Genomic DNA, 21,751 nt, shown 5'->3' with positions numbered 1-21,751 from the left:
CTGTTTTCTTGCTTATACTCTGACCTTTACTATGATTGCATCCATGACATCATCTCAATTTCAAGCATTCCATTCTTCAACCATGACCTCCTCTCTTTCTCTTTTGCCCTGCTTTATATTTCTCCATAGCAATTATCTGGATAGCAATGCCATCTGGCATACTAAATATTTAATTTTATTGTTTGTTTGTTACCTAGACCTCCTCATTAGAATGTAGGCTCTGTGAAGGCTGTCTCCCAACACACATTTGGGTACTATCTCATTCTTAAAATTTTCTTCACTTGGCTTCTAGGGCACACTTGCTCTTGGCTCTCCTATTATCTTACTAGCTGTCCTTTTTTGTCTCTTCTCTGAATGATGAAAAGTGGTGAGAGGGTATAAAACCCATCTTAGGAAGATAACCAGTCTTCTCTACTAAGCTGACTGGGACCCACAGTAGCAGGAAGGCCAGACAACTATCTACCCTCTATGGAGCAACGTATTTTAGTGCACAAGGATGGCAGGAACTTACTTTCTATGTACGTAGATAGGACATCTGCGGCAGGACAGCCAACATATGAAAGTATAGCAGCTTTCTCTTACTGAAAAGGAAAACCACTTCCTAAAAGAGAATTTTTAAATTTACGTTTTATAGCTTCAAGCAACGGCAAATACACATCTGAATTCCCCATGTGGTTTCAGGAACTACTGAAAGAAATCCTAAAGTAACTTATTTTATAAGGTGAACAGGTAGTCCCTAATTTATCCAGCCACAGCTAGTTCATAAAACTATAATAAAAAAAGTAAAAATTAACATTCTTCTACCATAAAAACAAAGTTGGTTTAATTTAGAATATTGGAAAATGCTCCTGATATAAAGATAAATAAAAAGAAACAACAAAACAACATTTTCCCCTAAATTTAGCCAACCTAGTAAGGAATGACAGAAAAATTGTCACAGATTGGAGGAGATCAGTGAGAAATCATAACTAAATGTAATTTGGAACACTAGATTGAATCCTGGAACAGGAAGAAAAAAAAGACATTGGTGGAAAAAGTGGTGAAATCCAAATACGATCAGTTTAAAAGCAAACAAATAAATCCAAACAAAGAAAACCTCCATTCATTACAAGAAACCTTTCCTGGATATCTAGCACACTCATCCTCTGCAAAAGTACCAAATGTGGAAGTTTTAGGCCAGTCAAGAAACACCTTCCAGGGCTGGACACCTTTTGTTCTTAGAAGGTTCTTCCTTTATTGCTTGAGTTACATCCTTTTGTAACTTCACTCGGTTTCATTCTTCCTTCTAGAACTACACAGAGTAAGTCTAATTCCTCTTTTACTGGATCTTCACGTATTTCATATTCTGCCTCAAGTTTCTTTCTGAAACATGACACACCCAGTTCCCTCAATCTTACACATTATGATATTTACATCCTTTATTATTCTTGTCATGCAACTTTTAAAGTGCCCCAGTTTGTCGATGGTCTTCTTAAAATTAATGCTCAAACTAAACAGAGTGTACATACCAAGCTATTTCTCTTGCTTTGGCAACTATACTTATATGCCTAAAACTGTCCTCCTTTTCCATCAGTTACATCACATTGATCAAGAATCAGTTACCCACACCTGTGTAGTATATAATTCAGTCCTATGACCTCTTTTTTCTCCTCACAGAATCACGTGGCAAGTGGTAACCTGAGATGTCTGTTCAGAGTATTCCTCAGAGAGTCTTCCTTCACCTGCCACGCTTTATCTGAGAGTCATAAATCTCAACTGAAACAACAACCTAGTCACAAACACACACTTTATAACTGCCTTTCACCATTTTAGAGAAATCAAAGCATCGGACAGGAGTTTTCCAACAGCCTTGGGCGGGTGTCATTTAGTATGCAAAGCCAACTCAATACTTCCTTATATCTGGGCATCATCGGTCTATTTTCTGACCTATCACCCACAACACCTCCCAATCCCTTTGAAGTCAAAGCATCAGTCATTTTTGTTAGGTGTAAAAAACATACATAGCACGTGCACGAGGATGCTCTGACGTCCACACTGTGCAAAAGCCTGAACATTTAGAGATCTCTTAGTCTCTGCTGTTGCATAATGGGCCTTCATGTAAACATAAATACAGAAGGCAAAGGAGCCTTGCCACATTTGTCGCTTTGGGGACGGAGGGTTCCTAGACGGGAATGGGATACCAGCAACACTCGGTCACCTCACATAACCCCTAAGACGAAGCCGAGGGCGGCGGCTGGCGGGCTCCGGCTCCCCCAGAAGCGACAACACCGGTCTGACGCAGCCCGGACCCCCTCACCTCTCTTGTCCAGGAGCCACATGAACGCGAAGCAGGGCAGGAAGCCAATGGGCCCCCACAGCACGAGCAGCGCGATGTCCCAGCTGGAGAAGCCGTAGGCCTGGCGCGCCGAGTTCTGGATGGGGCCCCAGGTGTTCCAGACCAGGCCCTGCGCGAACCCCAGCAGCGAGAAGAGCAGCAGCACCAGCCAGCGGCGCCCGTAGACCCGTCCGGGACCCGGGACCGCCGCGGGTACCCCGGACGCCGCCGCCGCCTCCCGGCTTCTCCAGACAGTCCCCGGCGCAGGCCCGAGTCCGGGCCCTAGCAGTGGCTGCCGCTCCTCCTCGGTGCTCCAGCCCGCGCCCATGACAACACGCGGCCCGCGGAGCCCCTGCCCAGCGCGGCCCCGGTGGCTGCCGACCAGCCCCGCGCGGATGCGGCAGGAGGAGGTGGAGGCCGAAGCTGCTGTGGTAGCCCTCGGCCTCCGGTCCACGCCTGGTGCGCCTGCGCCGCGCCAGCCGGCCTGGGGCTGGAAGGCGGGGCAGGTGCGGCGGGCTAAGAGGAGGCTGGGGTACCGGACTGGGGCAGCCCCCCGCCCCCACCGGGTGCTGGAGAGGCGGGAGAGAGAGTGGAGACTGCTTCCCCGAGGGAGGACAAGCAGAACTGAAAAGGCGGGAGGGGCGTGGCTGAGCCCGGGAAAGAGGAAACTCCCGGAGAAGCTTAAGAGGAGGTTGGGCAAGGAACCTGGGATTGCTGGAGGAAGCGCCGAAGTTTACATCATGTGCTCAATAAACAACTCTGAGACTTCTGATCACTTACGCTAATGCTTGCTTCTATATTGGGTTTATTGTTATTTTTGTTGGACTTCTAACTTCAGAAATGAAAGGGGATATAGGATAAGATTTAACGCATGAACCTAACTTTTCGTTTATTTTTTTACATAAAGTACTGCCTAGTTTTATCAGCTTTTTGTTTTACTCATTGAGATTATAAATTAGGGAGTTCCATTCATATGTATAAGAAAAGACATCGTTCAACCCCCTGCTTGTCGATAACAGGCTAGCAGTAAAGATAGGTTGATTAAGACTAGGTTTCTGCTCCTAATCACTTAGATCTATCTCCAGTTATTACAATTTTGACCAGTGGAAAAGTGAGAAGGGTGGGGATTGTTGATGTCTTGATCAAGCAGCAGATTGTTTATTTCATTATACAAATCCAGAAGCCTGACAGCTGTCGGTTAGTAGCCTTGAAACCCTAGGTCAAGCGATTTGTCTTGTGTGGGTCGGGAATGAGTCACGGAGAACACAATTAAAGGATATTTGCCCGAGGTTCGTATTCCCCAGCAGCCACAAAAACCAGATGGAGTCAAGTTGCTGCCATAAGGGCAAGAGAGGTGGAAGAGAAGCGTGACCTCTCCTCTTGCCCAAAGCTAGTGAGCGCGGCTACAGAGTATGCGGAGGCAGAGCCACATTCCACCGCCCGGAGCCCCACAAAACTGCAAACCATCCCCCAAAACTCCAATACTTTGGGTGGAGGAAAGCGCCAAGGCAGATAAGAAGGACCAGACTAAAAACAGAGGAGCAGAAACTAAGCCAGAAAAGACTACAATGAAAGAAGGCTAAGATCTGGGGAAGGTAAAAAGCGCTACAGACAGACCACGTGCTGACATTTCAACAACAAGGGAATCAAAACAAACCTGCGTGGCCCCGCCCAGCGCACGTCACGTGACTGCCGCGTGAGGGGTGCTTCCGGGAAGAGTCCTGCAGCTGCTACGGCGTCTCCTTCCCGTCGTGCGACCCCAGAACCTGGGTCTTGGCCCTCCTTAGAACCCACTCCACTCCGCTCCGGTTTGGGGTTGGGGCGAAGCTAGCCATGGCCGCAGGCCCGCGGGCGACCGCTGACACGGCCCCTGCAGCTGGAGCTGGAGAGGTGGAAGGTAGGCGCCACGCTGAAGTCAGACCAAGAGTACAACCCCTTGCCAACTGACTCTTGCTGCCTCTCATGTGGCCGTTTGATTTAGCTCTTATTTCAGGTCTCTCTGGCCCTGCATTAAACTGTGAGGAAAACTATTATCTTTAGCGAACGTGGCTTTTCTCAAGTTGGGACATGCAGACTTCCAGTCATCTTACAGGTCCTGAATCCCCACATCCTGCCAGTGCTGATTTACCCACAAGGGTGGTTTGAATGCATTAAATTAAATTTGTATAAATTTATATGAAATTAAATTTGTATAAAAATTTACTCTTGAGGTAAATGGAAGTATCTGGGACTTTTATCAACAGAGATTATGAGCTTTTGCTCAACTTCAGTGGAATCCTGCCTTAGATAACCAGTGAAGCTGGCTTCATGTGCCTGAAGTCTGTGTTAGCTGTACTGAGTGATTTGCTCTGTGCCTGGTGCTCACTGGATCTAGAGACTTTTGACTGTTTATAATAATGCCTTTTTTCCAATTGAGTAAAGGGGCCGAGGAAGGAAAAGATTGGCTAATATCTGGTAACACACATACTACCAGCAGTACACATTGGGTGAGAGCTGTTCCCGGGAGGAGAGGTTTCAGTGTGGAAATGCTTCAAGGAAGGAGTAGTTGCAGGTGGGCCTTTAAGATTGGATGAGATCATAACAAACTCAGGTGGTAGTGCTGGGGAATTGTGGGAAGACAGGGAGCCGGAAAACACAGGATGGGTGTGGTTGGAGATTAAATAGTCATGTTTTGCCTAGGGAGGAAAATGACTAATTTTGCAGAAGAAACAATTATAACTTCCTCCTAGTGTAAGCAGTCTCTTATCTTTATAAACTCCCTTATGTACCCCAAAGATACAATTCTTGAACTTCATCTATACCTCCCCATCCATTGATCCTTCCATTTTCTGTCCATCTGTACCCCCTTCTCCAGTTTAGAATGCATGTTCTATTTTATCATGATCTCTTCCTTGAAGATGTACTGTTCTGTTGTCCCTCCCTGACTTTTATTCCTCTGGCAAAACCCATACTCCGGATGAACCCAACCTTTTGTTTTCTTTGCACCTGCACTTATGTGGCTCAATTTTGCTGGAAAAAGTCCTGGGCAAATTGATGACACTATAAAATGAAAATGATCAACTTCTTGAATATTCAGTCAGCATGGGCCTGAGATCCTCTGATTCTGTTTCTGTGGTAAGCTTACTTCCTCTAGTGACAATTCCCCAAACTCTGTGTATCCTTTCTTCCAAACTTTCAGTGGATGACTTTGCCAGTCAGGTCAGTTCTGCATCTATTTTGTCTACTTTTTTCCTCCTTTACTCTCAGACCCTTGTCCAAATCATTTCTCACCTACACCCCTCCTATATCTTCAGGCCATGTGACCCTGTTTTTTATCTTCTGCCCTTCCAATCCCTTCTCCACTCAGCAAAAAAAAAAAAAAAAAAAAAAAAGTGATACTCCCTTACATAAAATTCTTAAATGAATTCCAGTGCACTTACAATAAAATCCACACTCTTAACCATGGCCTACAAAAGTCCTTGGTCTGGGCTCTGCTGATGTCTGCAGGAGTATCTGTTGGCACTCACTGCCCCCTCCTGTTGTCTACTTTTCACATAATTGGCTTCTTAATCTTCAGGTTTCAGAGTGTGTCACCACCTGAGTTCTTACCAGACCAACCTATCTAAAACAATCATTGTAGTTTTCCCCTGATTTCTAACCCTAGATGTTCTGTGATACAGCATCCTGCTTCCATCATTCACTTATTACAACCTGTAATTACTTGTTTAGTATTGTTTCCTCCACTTGACCTTAAGTACCTTGAAGGCAGGACCTACATCTGTTTTATTCATCACATATGCCCAAGCAGTAAGTACAATGCCAGACACATAGTGGGCCATTCATACATGTTTGTTGTGTGAATGAGTAAGGGAACCCTGCCAAGTCCAGAGGCAGGAGGAGAAAGAGCATGGCATGGTCCAGGAACTGAAAGAAGCTGGTATTAGAAGTGGTGAGAGAAGAGAGATTGTGGAGGGCACCTCGTACCAAGTTAAGGAGTCTGGACTTTATGACAGTAGGAGGCTTTTTTTTTTTTTTAATTTTTTTAAACGTTTATTTATTTTTGAGACAGAGAGAGACAGAGCATGAACAGGGGAGGGGCAGAGAGAGAGGGAGACACAGAATCTGAAACAGGCTCCAGGCTCTGAGCTGTCAGCACAGAGCCCGACGCGGGGCTTGAACTCACGGACCGCGAGATCATGACCCGAGCTGAAGTCGGATGCTTAACCGACCAAGCCACCCAGGTGCCCCAAGTAGGAGGTTTTTAAAGAGCTTTAGTTAAGGGAGTAACTTGATCAGATTTGGTTTTAGGAGGATCACTCAGCCTGAAGGGTGGAGGACAGATGGGAGGGAGAGAGACTAAAGGACAGGTACTTACTTTTAAGCCTCAGTTTTGTCCTCTGTAAAATGCATGATTATTGTAAAAATTAAAGATAATTGTGGATCATCTAGCATAGTGTCTGGCAGGAATTACATGTTCAAGAGTGGTATGTTTTATTTTTAATAAAAAGGCCTGGCATTGGTGACTGATGGGTGTTGAAACCAAGAGACAAGAAATTAGATCTCTGGAATTTTTCAGCCTGAGAAACTATGCAAATTAGGAACCTGAAGAAAAGGAGGTGATTGGGAGCAATGTGTACTTGCATAGAGTTTAGGTAAGGAGAGATGATGCAAAAGATATCAAGCATGCAGCTAGGTAAGAGGAGGCTTTTTTAGATATAGTATTCACTTACCATAAATTCACCCTTTTAAAGTATACAATTCAGTGATTTTTAGTATGTTCACAAAGTTGTGCAGCCATTACTACCATAATTCCAGAACATTTTCATCACACCAAGAACCCTGGTATCCATCAGTAGTCACCCTCAGTCAGACCCTCTCCCCAGCCCCTGGCAGTCATTAGTCTACTCTCTGTCTCTGTGTATATGTGCCTACTCTGGATGTTCCATGTAAATGGAATCATGCAATGTGGGGCTTTTAGTGTCTGGGTTCTTTCACATTGCATAATATTTTCAAGCTTCATCTGTACTGTAGCACAGATCAATACTTCATTTTTTTGTGGCTGAGTGCTATTCCATGGTATGGTAATACCACATTTTGTTTATCCATTTATCAGTTGATGGCATTTGGGTTGTTTGCCCTTTTTGGCTACTATGAATAATGCTGCTATGAACATTAATATACATGTTTTTATATTAACATCTCTTCAGTTTTCTTGGGTGTATATCTAAAATCGGAATTGCTAGGTCCTAAGATAACTCCATATTTACTGTTTTTTTTTTTAACGTTTATTTATTTTTGAGAGAGAGAGAGAGACAGTGCGAGCAGGGAAGAGGCAGAAAGAGAGACACATGGAATCCGAAGCAGGCTCCAGGCTCTGAGCTGTCAGCACAGAGTCCGACTTGGGGCTTGAACTCACAAACTGCAAGATCATGACCTGAGCCAAAGTCAGACGCTTAACTGACTGAGCCACCCAGGCACCCCTTCGTATTTAATGTTTTAAGGAAGCTTGTGATTGTTTTTTGTTTGTTTATCAACATTGATTTTATTTTATTTTATCCTATTGTTTTCTTACTTTTTAGTTTTAATTACAGTATAGTTTTTTTTTCTTTTAATTGAATTCAAGTTAGTTAACATACAGTGTAGTATTGGTTTCAGGAGTAAAATTTAGTGATTCATCACTTACATGTAACACCCAGTGCTCATCCCAACAAGTGCCCTCCTTAATGCCCATCACCCATTTAGCCCATCCCCCTACCACACACCTCCCCTCCATCAGCCCTCAGTTTGTTCTCTGTATTTAAGAGTCTCTTATGGTTTGCCTCCCTCTCTGTTTTTATCTTATTTTTCCTTCCCTTCCTCTATGTTCACCTGTCTTGTTTCTTAAATTCCACATATGGGTGAAATCATAGATTTATCTTCTCTGATTTCCTTATTTCACTTAGCATGGCATAATACACTCTAGTTCCATCCACATTGTTGCAAATGGCAAAATTTCATTCATTTTGATTGCTAAGTACTATTCCATTATATATACCACATCTTCTTTATCTGATTGTCAATTGATGGACATTTGGGCTCTTCCCATAACGTGGCTATTGTTGATAGCACTGCTGTAAACATCAGGGTGCATGTTCCCCTTCGAATCAGCATTTTTGTATCCTTTGGATAAATAACTAACAGTGCCATATTAATCAAAGTTCTGATAATGAACCTCATGAGTAATCTAGGTAGATTTAACAGTTTGTTGCTGATAATTAAATAATGCCATGAATGATAATCAATAATAATGTTTTGTTGATAACAGAGGCAATCAAATAAAGAGATGCAGAAGTGAGCTACTCACTGAAATAGAGCTTCTTTAGAATAATTTCCAACAATGGTATAAAACTGTGCTGACTAAAACAGTAGCAACTAATTAACATGTGGCTCCTGAACACTTGAAGTGTGGCTAGTCTCAGTTAAGATGTCTTGTGTCAAATACACGTATTTGAAGACTTAGTTTAAAAATGGGTTATAAACTGTTAATAATATTAAAATATTGATAGTGTTTTAATATTGATTACATGTTGAAATGTTCATAATTTGGATATATTGGGATGAGCAAAAAGTATTAAATTTAGTTTCACCTGTTTCTTATTTTTTAATTTAGTTATTAAAAATTTTAAATTACCAAAAAAATAATAATAACTAGTTATTGCTGGGTCATAGAGCATTGTATTAACTTTTTGAGGAACCTCCATACTGTTTTCCAGAGTAGCTACACCAGTTTGCATTCTCACTATCAGTGCAAAAATGTTCCCCTTTCTCCACATCCTCGCCAACATCTGTTGTTTTGTGAGTTGTTGATTTTAGGTATTCTGACAGGTGTGAGCTGATATCTCATTGTGGTAAGGAAACTTGTGATTTTTAATCTTGAAGTCCTAAGGAAGGAAAAAAAAATCTAATGAAAATATGGATCTGCTCCCTTGAGAAAAGCAGCATGCACACCCATTTTGCAGGTGACTTCATATTTTTGTATTAGATTCTCGGAATCCTATCTGTGGAACTTCCAACCCCATTTTAAACTGTCATCCTCCTTAGAAACTCCACTTTGGGGTAACTGTTTATTGCAATGACAAAGTTAGTTAAATAAGGGTGCCTGGATGGCTCAGTCAGTTAATCATCAGACTCTTGATTTTGGCTCTGGTCATGACCTCATGATTGGTGAGATTTCATGGTTGGTGAAAGTGCAGAGCCTGCTTGGGATTCTCTTGCCATCTCTCTCTGTTCTCTCCCACTCACGCCCACTCATGTGCCCGCAGGCTCGCTCTCTCTCTCTCTGTCTCAAAATAAATAAACCTTTAAAAAACCCAAAGTAAGTTAAATAGGCAAAGTTCTACTGGGAGAGAAGGCTTTGCTTTAAATTTCATAAGGGTTATGTGAACAAAGGGTAAAAAAATACATACCTTAAATACATGCATGTGAAAGGGTCATTGTGTTCTATATAATGATGAATATTGTGGGAGTCATAGGAAAGTTAATTTTTGGTGGGGTCTGTCAGGTTTTCCATGTAGAGTATCATGTTGTCTGCGAAAAGTGCAAGTTTGACTTCCTCTTTGCCAGTTTTGATGCTTTTATTTCATTTTGTTGTCTGATTGCTGATGCTAGGACTTCCAACACTATGTTAAACAACAGTGGACTGCTAGAACTGATACATGAATTCAGCAAAGTCGCAGGGTACGAAATCGGCTGCATTTTTATACACCAATAATGAAGCAACAGAAAGAGAAATAAACTGATCCCATTCACAACTGCACCAAGAACCATAAAATACCTAGGGTAAACCTAACCAAAGATGTAAAAGATCTGTATGCTGAAAACTGTAGAATGCTTCTGAAGGAAATTGAAGAAGACACAAAGAAATGGAAAAACATTCCCTGCTCATGGATTGGAAGAATAAATATTGTTAAAATGTCAATACTACCCAAAGCAATCTACACATTCAATGTGATCCCAATCAAAATTGCACCAGCATTCTTCTCAAAACTAGAACAAACAATCTTGAAATTTGTATGGAACTACAAAACACCCCAAATAGCCAAAGTTATACTGGAGAAGAAAATCAAAGCGGGAGGCATCACAATCCCAGACTTTAGCCTCTGCTACAAAGCCGTAATCATCAAGACAGTATGGTATTGGCACAAAAACAGACACATAGACCAATGGAATAGAATAGAGAACCCAGAATTGGACCCGTAAATGCATGGCCAACTAATCTTTGGCAAAGTAGGAAAGAGTATCCAATGGAAAAAAGTCTCTTTAACAAATGGTGCTGGGAGAACTAGACAGCAACATGCAGAAGAATGAAACTAGACCACTTTATACACCATACACAAAAATAAACTCAAAATGAATGAAGGACCTGAACGTGAGACAGGAAACCATCAAAACCCTAGAGGAGAAAGCAGGAAAAAACTTCTTTGACCTCAGCCACAGCAGTTTCTTACTTGACACATCTCCAAAGGCAAGGGAATTAAAAGCAAAAATGAACTATTGGGACCTCATCAAGATAAAAAGCTTCTGCACTGCAAAGGAAACAATCAACAAAACTAAAAGGCAACCAATGGAATGGGAAAAGATACTTGCAAATGACATATCGGACAAAGGGTTAGTATCCAAAATCTATAAAGAAGTCACCAAACTCCATACCCTAAAAACAAATAATCCAGTGAAGAAATTGGCAGAAGACATGAATAGATACTTTCTAAAGAAGACATCCAGATGGCCAACAGGCACATGAAAAGATGCTCATCATCACTCCTCATCAGGAAAATACAAATCAAAACCACACTGAGATACCACCTCATGCCAGTCAGAGTGGCTGAAGTGAACAAATCAGGAGACTGTAGATGCTGGCAAGGATGTGGAGGAACGGGAACCTTCTTGCACTGTTGGTGGGAATGCAAACTCGTGCAGCCGCTCTGGAAAACAGTGTGAAGGTTCCTCAAAAAATTAAAAATAGACCTACCCTATGACCCAGCAATAGCACTGCTAGGAATTTACCGAAGGGATACAGGAGTGCTGATGCATAGGGGCACTTGTACCCTCATGTTTAAAGCAGCACTTTCAACAATAGCCAGATTATGGAAAGAGCCTAAATGTCCATAAACTGATGAATGGATGAAGAAGATGTAGTTTATATATACAATGGAATACTACTTGGCAGTGAGAAAGAATGAAATCTGGCCATTTGCAACAACATGGATGGAACTGGAGGGTATTATGCTAAGTAAACTAAGACAGAGAAAGATACCATATGTTTGCACTTATATGTGGATCTTGAGAAGCTTAACAGAAGACCATTGGGGGAGGGGAAGGAGAAAAAAAAAAGTTACAGAGAGGGAAGGAAGCAAACAATAAGAGACTCTTAAATACTGAGAACAAACTAAGGGTTGATGGGGGGGGTGTAGGAGAGGGGAAAGTGGGTGATGGGCATTAAGGAGGGCACTTGTTGGGATGAGCACTGGCTGTTGTGTGGAAACCAATTTGACAATAAATTATATTTAAAAATTTTTAATAAAATAAGTGTATAAAAAAAGGAAAGTTAATTTTTGAGCAAACTTATTACTACCCCCTTATCAGAAAATATTTGGCTGTATACGATAAACAGAAGACTGTTTAATACAGTAGGGTAGAAGACAGTCCTTGCCTTAAAATGACTTGTAAATATAGTTTGGGGGAGGGGGAAGATGCAGATAGTATTGTAGTATAAGAATATCCATAAGGCAGGAAGCAATTAGTTGGGAAGTAAGTATTACACATCTTAAGTGCTTTGGGGCTGAGAGAAGAAAGAAATGTAAATTGGATTGGTCTGTCCTTCCTAGACTAATATGAAAGTTTGGTATAGTTTGAATATAGAAATGAATGGAAGAGGCCATGTCTGGCAGGTGAGGCTGGTAGTGGAAGTGAGTGGAGAAAGGCCTGAGGCATGTAGGGGCAGAGGGCGGAGAGGAAGGTGAGGAGACAGACTGGTTCTACTAGAGTAGAATGGTAGCAGAGAATGCAGTTTGTGTCCTTTGAAACCAAACAAGAGCAGGGTGAACCAGAAATGTTGAAGTGAAGAAGAGGGAAATCATGGGTTTCAGTTTTCTAAGAATAATAGAGCAAAGCACCACAAAGAGTGAGGAAGTGGAGAAAGGTACTGGGGATTTGAAAGCGAAGAAGCTTTAGAATGGTTGCTGTAGGGATAAGGGTGATTAGGAATCAACTAGGGATAACTAATGTGTTGGGAGCAGAAAAGGAACCCAGTGGAGGTGAGCATGAACTTGTGGAACTGATCATTTGTTTTGAGACTGTTTCTGATTATGTTCAGTAGCTCATTATGCAGGAGAAAGCAAGTGGTTAGTTTTAATATTTTATATAGATTACTAAAAATGAGATGTGAATTCAGAAGACATTATTTAGCATCAGTTTATGCCAAACATTGTGCTAAGCTCTAGGGATATAAAAGTAACTGTCTTGCCTACAAGGATGTGATATATATATTTTTTAAGTAACAGCTTGAAAATTGCTAAAGGCAAAACATGATCATATTGATAATCAAATATGTTGGAATCCTATTTGAAAATAAAGGGGACCTTAAAATGCAAAATGAAGAACTATGTTACTGCTATTATACTTAAAATTAATAATATTTTATTATTTAATAAAGATTATTTGTTTCCTCTTAAAAAGGAAAAAAAACCAAACATTAGATGAATATGCAGAACATGGGATTCTTAGGGCAATGAAAATACTTTGTATGATATTATAATTATGGATATTATATTGATTATATTGATATTATAATGATGGTCATTATATTTTGGTCCAAACCTGTAGAATATACGACACTTAGACTGAACCCTAAGAGAAACTATGGACTTTGGGTGATTATGATGTGTCAATTTAGGTTTATCCTGGTAAAAAAGAGACAAAAAAACACATGTACCATTCTGGCAAATGATGTTGATAATGAGGGAGCCTCTGCATATGTGACAGGACGAGGATATGTGGGAAATCTGTACCTTCTTCTCAATTTCATTGTAAACCTAAAACTACTCTAAAATAAATTCTTAAAACATAAATAAACAAGAAACGACTTAATGTTAAGAATCAATTTAAATACTGAGTGTGAGATGTTACAGAATCATGCATTGTTTGAAGCTTTTCAGTAAAATTAAAAATTGTCATTCTTTGAATTTGATTCTGCCTTTCAGACTGAGGTTATTTTGTTTCTTTCTCTTGGGCTCTTGTTTTAATTGTAGCCAGGTTTATGCCGTGATGAAAAGAAGAATGTACTCTTAGTAACTCTTCTTCCAGTCCTTCCTGAAATGAGTAAAGAAAACATTTTAAATGGAGTTGGGAAGCCCTTAAGGGAGACCTCTCTTGCACATTTGCAGCTGTTATCACCAGCAGGAAGAAGGTAGATAAGAATTATCTTGATAAGGGAGGACACTTTTCACAGAGGAATTTATCTCCTGCTTTTAAAAGAAGGAAGATCTCTCCCAGTCCCACCAACAGTGCACTAACCACCACTTGCAGCCAATGAGAAACCACCACAATCTCCAACTCTTATCCTTCTCCAGTGAACTTTTGTTCAAAATAACCCTTCCCAATTTCCTCCTAAAGTCAATTTGCTGGTCCTGAATTGTAATTCCTCCGCTATTCCCAAATAAGCTCATTTTGCTGGTAAAATACTGGGCAGTTTTAAGGTTGACATTCCCAAGGAAGTATCTTATTCCGGAGTTGCAGGGACTTGAGTTCTTATAGAACTGACACTTTTACATGACTGGATTTACTCTTCCTCAGTTGGAGATGCCATACTCTCTCTGTCATTTTTTTTTTTCTCATTTTTAAAAGAGAAAATGGGGAAAGGGGGCAGGGGAGCTTAAAGAAAAGCAGACGCTTCTATAGTCTTAAAAAGTAAAAGAGTTTCCATGCTAGAGCATACATGTAATTCATATGTAGCTAAAATACTTTATATTCAATAAGGACAAATATCAGATAAACTATATTGTTGAATTTTTAAACTGTACTGTTGGTTAAAAACAAGTAACATGAAATTTATCATCTTAACAATTTTTAAGAAAGAGTACAACTCAGTAGAGTTAAGTATATTCACACTGTTGTGAAACCGATCTCTAGAACTTTATTCATCTTGTAAATCTGAAACTCTGTACCCAGAGTTTCCTCTTTTCTCCCTCCCCTCAGTCCCTGGTAACTGCCATTCTACTTTGTACCTATGAATTTGACCATTTTAGGTACCTCATGTAGGTAGAATAATGCAATAGATGTCTTTTTGTGACTGGCTTTTACTTAGTATGGTGTCTTCAGGCTTATGCATGTTGTAGCACGTGACAGGATTTCCTTCCTTTTTAAGGCTGAATGATATTCCACTGTGTGATGGATGTTTGGTTTGCTTCCACCTTTGGGCTGTTATGAATAGTGTTGCTATGAATATGGATGTGCAAATATCTTTTTAAGACTCTGCTGTTGAATATTTTTATGAATAGTTAGATAAATAGCCATTTTATTTGGAAATATGGAAAATTTACTTAGCGGAATCAGAAGAGCTAGATGGAAATATTTTGGTAGAAATTTTGAAGATAATTTTGGAAGATTTTAAAGAACTTTAGTCTTTGAGACGCTATTCTTTCTAGTATCAACTTCACTTAAAATATAGATTTGCTTTTCCTTTAAGTTTTGGACCAGTATAACTTTTGAACTTGTAAGTCTTATTTATGAGCCATTTTCTGCCCTAAATGGATTTTCTGGCTTTGCTGGGCAAGAGTCACAAGTGGAAGAGGATGGGAAGAAAAGGATGGGAGGTATCCAGTATGTAACTGTCTCTTGTTCCCAGGCTGAAATCGCTTGGGTGTTTGCTACTATACCAAACAGTGGTATTGGAAAGATTATGCCATAGCAGCCTCAATACTTCTATTTGTGGTTTCTTCAGTGGCACCACCTGCTAGACCTTGAAATTCAAACGGTTTATGACTAGTTGCCATTTTAATTAAGCATTTTATTAACTTGCAATAGAATTTTCTTCATTTGTATTGCCTTTTTTTTCCCCCTTAAGTAGGCTCCATGCCCAGCATGGAGACCAATATGGGGCTTGAATTTACAACCCTGAGATCAAGACCTGAGCTGCAATCAAGAGTCAGATGCTTAACAGACTGAGCCACCCAGGTGTCCTGTATTGACATTTTTTTTTTTAAGTTTATTTGAGAGAGTAAGAGGGCAAGTGTCCAAGTGGGGAGGGGCAGAGAGAGAGAGAGAGAGAGAATATCCCAAGCAGGCTCCATGCTGTCAGCACAGAGCCCTACTTGGGGATTGAACCCATGAACTAAACTGAGATCATGACCTGAGCTGAAATCAAGAGTCGGATGCTTAACCAACTGAGCCACCCAGATGCCACCCCTGTGTCGACATTAAAAAAAAATTTTTTTTAATGCTTATTCATTTTTGAGAGAGAGAGAGAACGAGCAGGGGAGGGGCAGAGAGAGAGGGAGACGTAGAATCTGAAGCAGGCTCCAGGCTCTGAGCTCTCAGAGCCTGACTTGGAGCTCAACTTCACGAACCATGAGATCATGACCTGAGCCAAAGTCGGACGTTTAACCAACTGAGCCACCCAGGTGCCCCTGTATTGATGTTTTAAAATAGTGGCTATAAAATAAAAAATTACCTTTGTTGTAAATTTTACCACTTGGTCTTTAGTACAAATATAGTAATTTTGTTAAGAGGTACTTGCATAATTCCGTGAATGTTTTCATGAATAACGTTCATTATTTTTTACCCTAATATCTACCATTCAGAAGCTTTAAAATACCTTGTATGTATATATAGTAGTTGTCAGATTGAAGAAACTCTCATAGGCTTACATGTATATGTTTAGAATAATTTAGCTCACCATGCCAGGACCCAGATTCTGATTTACTCTTCTGTTAACTTCTGAAAGTTTTTAAAGATTTTAATAAAATGTAATAAAATTTAATTGAAAATTTATGGTTATTAACATTTCTATTAAAATTATACCTGCCATGAGAGATGAGTTAATTTCAGTTTCAGGATCTGTGTCTTCGTTGCATTCTATCAGTAGTAGGAGCGAATTCCGGACACTTGGTAAATTTTCCTTATTCTCATCTTGAATTCTAAATCTCAGATATAAAGCCAAGCCATGTATTAATCAACTGAAGGCAGATTGCTAACAAATTCAGAGAAATTATTTTGTAGTGCATTAATTAAAGAAAAATTGCTGAGAAAAAGGCAATTTGCTTTTTGATCATATTTCACTATCTCCAAAGAGTTAGTTGAAACCAAAGCTGTAATCACTTGTCTGAACAACATACTATGTTTAGAAGGACAAAAGACTCTTGTGCAACACCTAGTTTCTAAGTCATCTCATTAGAAATTGCTTCATGTTGCAAGTTTAGACCTAGATACATTTATCCTTTAAAGGCTGTCAAAGTTGCTTCAGAATTTTTATAGCTCTTTGCATATATTCCTGCCTTGGAGTAACTGATCGCATCCCTAGGCTATTTAATTAATACAATGTAGATTGCATTCTTCTTTAAAGGAAATTGTAACACTTAAATTTGTTAATTTAATGGCCCAGTTCATTGTTGATTAAACTATCAGAAGCCAAATTACTTTTATCTCACAAGCAGCTGATTGTTTTATTTCATTGGTAGGCTTGAGATTCTGTAAATATGCTAATTTCTTGTTAAAGTGAGCATCCTACTGCTCTGTTCTGCACACGCTTTATAGCACTTTTTATTCATTTAGCAAATGTTTGAGCATTTAATATATTTCAGCCACTGGGCTAGATGCTTTCTCAGCAAATTTTACTTTTTAGGGGTCTCCTATTAAATAACTTCTGGGATGTGTGGGATTTTTAGATCAGATCATTAAATATTTTTTATTTAATGAAAAAATATTTCCTTGAAACTGTTCTACTCATGTGTTACTAATTACCATGTATTTATTTGTGGAAGGGTGGCAAGATATATCTTACCCAAATAGGAGAACTCTTTTGGGAATGTTCAAAGCCAGATCCATTGGCTCTGATTAAAATAAGCAGAATAAATAAATCCCTACCCCAAAAGGTCTGGTGCTTCTCTTTTTCTCTGCCCTTTAAAGTTCTAAAAGCAAAGTGTTCAAAGCTAGAATATTTCACAACTGTAGAATGAAATAATGCTATTATAGGATCAGACCAGCCATGATTCATTCAGTGGAAGTCACAGAGTATTTTATAGAGAGAATAGGGTCGTCCTTGAAAACAATAGCCTCAGAAGGCAAGGTGTTAAACCAGTTATGAACTATTAGCAGTCTTGACTATAAGAGTTCATTTTTATATGTGAAAGGATTCAGGAGGTAGAATTTTGCTGGTATTAGTTCAGTGGCACAGAGATGGACATTTTTTGTATTCTTTCAGCTGAGGTTTGCAATTTAATGGGCCTTTAAAAAAATTTTTTTAAATTAAAAATGTCAAGTAATCTTTATGCCCAACATGGGGTTTGAACTCATGTGCCTGAGATCAGAAGTCACATGCTCTACCAACTGAGCCAGCCAGGCACTTCCTGGGCCTCTCTTTTATCTCTCAAAGGAGCTAAACATGTCTGTTTTTCAGGCAAAATATAGAAGAGAAGGCTAAGGACAAAAACACTGACTCAACAACGTCCAGATACATCTCTGGCCACTCCTGTCTGCAAAGGAGTCTAGGAATTGTAATTTTTCAGCCACACCCATTGCTCAAAGTTCTGTTAGTAAGGAAGAAGAGAGTGGGTATTGGATAAGGTAGGCAACTAGCAGTCTCTACTACAGCTATTACTCCACTACCCCCTGCCCACATGCGCACAAACCAAAACATTCCTCTCTCCCCAACAGCATGTATGGATTTATTATCCATTAATCGGCCTAAAGGTTTCCTTAACTTTTTTCTCTTTTCAGATTATATATACTCTCTCTCCTGAGTTTGTAGTGCCAGTGTGGGTACCACTGTTTTAATTCTCTAGAAGCAGTCTTGTGCAGTGGAAAGAGCATGGGACTAGGGATCAAGCAATGTGACCGGTGGTTCCAGTTCATCACTGGTGTGCTGACCTTTGACATCTGAGCTTTCTATTCTTCCTTTGGATAATGGACATAAAATGCCTTCTCTGCCAGTGTTTTATAGGCTTCTAAGAGGATCAGATGAGCAGTTTTAATGTATATAAAAGTACATGGCAAATAGTAAAGCATCGTATGAGTAAATATATGGTATTGTTATGATGATGATGATGTTCAAAACCAAACTCTTCACCTTCCACCTTCCCACTAGAATGAGCTGTTGCTCCTAACTTTTTTTTTTATGTCAAGTCAGAATCTGGAAACCTTTGTCTCCCTTATAGCTGCATCTGCCTCCCATCCCACATTCTTTAGTTGTAATAGCCTTTGATATTATTCGGTTAGAATTTCTTCATCTCTACCATCTCTGCCTTCCTTACTGCCACCCTGTGTTGTTCAGGGCCTTACTATACACGTCTTACTTGGCTAGTACATCAGCTCAGTCCAGTCCAGCCTTTACGTCTCCACACATTTCTACATAGCCCTTACTTTTATTGTTTAATGGATATAATGTACCATGGGAGAAATTTACATAATATTTAGTAATATTCAGTAAATATTTTTCTCCTTTTAGACATTCGGCTGTTTATATTTTCAGTTTTTATATTATGGTAATAGATATTTTATGTGTATGTGTGTACATATATAATATATATGAATATGCACATAGCTGATGATTATTTTGTTAAAAGCAAATTCCTGTAACATGAGTTACTAGGTCAGTGGGTGGTTATTTGAGACTTCTGCTTCATTTTTCCAGTTGTATGCCAAAGGATAGCACTAATTTATATGCCACAGACAATGGAGTATTATCATGAATGCATTGGAGCTTCTCATAGTCTAGCAAAACTTAAAAAATGTACACTAAAAAATACAACCTGTCCATTTTCATGTACATGGAATCCAGGCACTCCCAAGTCCAGGAAGATTTGGTGTGTCATGATCTCAGTAACCTTGTACTGACATATTTATAGGCTAGTATGGGTCAAGACCGCTACTGTGAATTTATCAAACATGTCAAAAGTGCAAAACAAGAATCTCAAGGAAATACAGAAAATTTTATTCCTGGTTACATTCTGTTTCCCTTATAGGCTCTTCAGCACTTAAAGATAAGCTTGAGCTTCATTACTTTGAGACCTAAGGATTCCCTGTCTCCTCCTCCCTCCATGCAGCCCCCACACAACGCCCAGCTCTTCTACCTGCCTTTCCCTCTGAGCGTCCACACTCATCTCCTCACTCGGGAGCCCTCAGTGTGTAGACAGTGACAGACTGTCCTCAGATGTCTTGCTTACTTTCATCAAGTGTAGGGAAAGATTCTGAGTGTTTGTCCTTGTCTGAGAAGAGAGACCAAATTGACCTAAATTTCCATTTTCTTTAAAAACAAGCCTTACATTCAGACAAGTATGAATCAAGTTCCTTGATAGCTCCTTCCCCATCCCTCTTCCTTTTATGAGAAAGTTTAGAAGAAAGTTGGATGCTGTGAGAATTTGGATTATTTATGAGCTTTCCTTAATTTTTTGAATTAAGTATAAGTACAGAATAGGCAATGAATTACAGGGTTTAGCTGATTGTTCTAGAGAATCAAATATATGCTTATGATTATATATATATATATATATATATATATATATATATATATATATATAAAGAATCAGAGTATGAAGCACTTTTTAACTTTCCCATACAACTTTCATCTTAAGATGTCTTTAAGGAGAAACTTTCTTGTTCTTTTATTTAACAAATACTTATCATTACCATCCTCTCCAGGATTAATAGTCTATGATTCTGTGAAATTTATTGAAGTACTCAGTAAGTTACAGTATTCGTTTGTACATATCCCTTATACTGTTTATAGATGCAGTTGAAGTCAAGGACTAACACTGATGCCCATCCCAGTACATCTTTTACATTTAAAAAAAAATGTTTAAGCTGATTTATTTATTTTGAGAGAGAGAACACAAGCAGGTGGGGGACAGAGAGGAGAGACAGAATCCCAAGCAGGCTCCATGCCATCAGTGCAGAGCCTGAACTCATGAACCTTGAGATCATGTCCTGAGCCGAGATCAAGAGTCAGATGCTTAACCAACTGAGCCACCCAGGTGCCCCTGTCTTTTTAAATCTTGAAATGAAAATAATCCCCCTCACCCCGTTGACTGATTCAGTAGTCTTTTTGGGTGAACACATGGTAAGGCAAGTAGAATTCTTGCTGGCTGCAGCACCCCTAGTTGATCCAGCATAGTTCCCATCAGTGTTTCATACCGTTTTCAAAAAATGATGCGTTTTAAAGTTTAAATGTAATTGAAAAGCCTTTTTTTAAAACATTTTTGACATTGAAAATTGTACATATTTTCCAATGTTCAAAATTTAATATGAGAAAAATAATTTAAGAATTATGGTTTTTGAGGTCAAATATTTATGTAAATTGTAATAAATGAAATATAAAATGTATAATTACATAGAAAGATTTACCATAATAGAAATGATATTAGCTATTATTTCTTTGTATTATATGAAATAACTTTATAGTTATCTCCCTGTCGCTCTATTTATTTCTCTCCCTAGGTGAACATATCAAACCTTTTACACCAGAGAAAGCAAAAGAAATTATAATGTCTTTACAACAACCTGCAATCTTCTGTAACATGGCTGTTGATTGGCCAGCACAACACTGGACTGCTGAACACCTTTCTGAGGTCCTTCATGGCAAGCAGATACGATTCAGGATGGGAATGAAAAGAACAGATACAGGTAGGACTATGAGTGATCGTAATAATAATGCCTCTTCAATAACATTCCCGTATTCTTAGCAGTGGTTTCCTTATCTCTCGAGAATCCTTTATTTCGAATCCTGTTTTTGACTATTGCAGATAGGAGGGTTTTATTGGAAGTTTTAGATGGACAGTTTGTGTTAAGGTTTTTTTTAGACTAAACAGCCTATAGTTGATAACCTTGTATAAAATGTATTTGTTCATGTATCATGGCTCATTGAATGTGGTAGACACTTAAGATTTCTTAATGTGCTATTCTTTATGTTCCCCTGTGACTGAAAAAGGTTAATACTAATCTAATAGTCTCTTTTACTTTTGACTCACGTAGAATGTGCCCTTTCATTTGTGGCTTCAGGCTCTATATTTATAGTGCTTACTCTTGGTTGTAATTGTATCTCTCTGCTTTATCAGCTGTCTGACCTCTATGGCACTGCATAAATGTGAGAAGTATGTAAAGCTGGGTTTTTTTTTCATCCTCTTAAACAGATTTTGCCAGCTCCCCCTTCTTCCCTCAAGACTTGTAACATTTCGATATTTTGCCTTATAGTCAGATAAAGCAGTTACTGTG

At 39.4% G+C, this 21,751-nt stretch overlaps 2 protein-coding genes and 1 non-coding gene across 4 annotated transcripts in view; 1 reads left to right on the top strand and 2 right to left on the bottom strand.

The window, feature by feature from the left end:
- Positions 1-2,978, bottom strand: part of SLC49A4 (solute carrier family 49 member 4) — an 88,519-nt gene extending 85,541 nt beyond the window's left edge. Inside the window, exon 1 of the mRNA XM_015082255.3 lies at positions 2,297-2,978. Coding sequence (XP_014937741.3) covers positions 2,297-2,642 — 346 coding nt within the window. The 5' untranslated portion in view covers positions 2,643-2,978. The remainder of the gene's footprint in view (positions 1-2,296) is intronic.
- Positions 2,979-3,626: 648 nt separating this feature from the next.
- Positions 3,627-21,751, top strand: part of HSPBAP1 (HSPB1 associated protein 1) — a 58,355-nt gene continuing 40,230 nt past the window's right edge. Inside the window, exons 1-2 of one of the 2 annotated variants that reach the window (XM_015082283.3) lie at positions 3,627-4,211; positions 20,978-21,163. In XM_015082283.3, the coding sequence (XP_014937769.1) occupies positions 4,148-4,211; positions 20,978-21,163 (250 nt within the window). In that variant the 5' untranslated portion in view covers positions 3,627-4,147. The remainder of the gene's footprint in view (positions 4,212-20,977; positions 21,164-21,751) is intronic. The other variant, XM_015082282.3, reaches the window with a different exon arrangement.
- On the bottom strand, positions 17,815-17,887 carry TRNAR-UCU (transfer RNA arginine (anticodon UCU)). The gene has a single exon. It is a non-coding gene; the product is annotated as a tRNA-Arg (tRNA).

The sequence above is a fragment of the Acinonyx jubatus genome, chromosome C2 (assembly GCF_027475565.1).
Source record: "Acinonyx jubatus isolate Ajub_Pintada_27869175 chromosome C2, VMU_Ajub_asm_v1.0, whole genome shotgun sequence".
In the NCBI taxonomy this organism is placed as follows: domain Eukaryota; kingdom Metazoa; phylum Chordata; class Mammalia; order Carnivora; family Felidae; genus Acinonyx; species Acinonyx jubatus.
The sequence above is the reverse complement of the archived record's forward strand: the minus strand, read 5'-3'. Positions and strand labels throughout refer to the sequence as shown.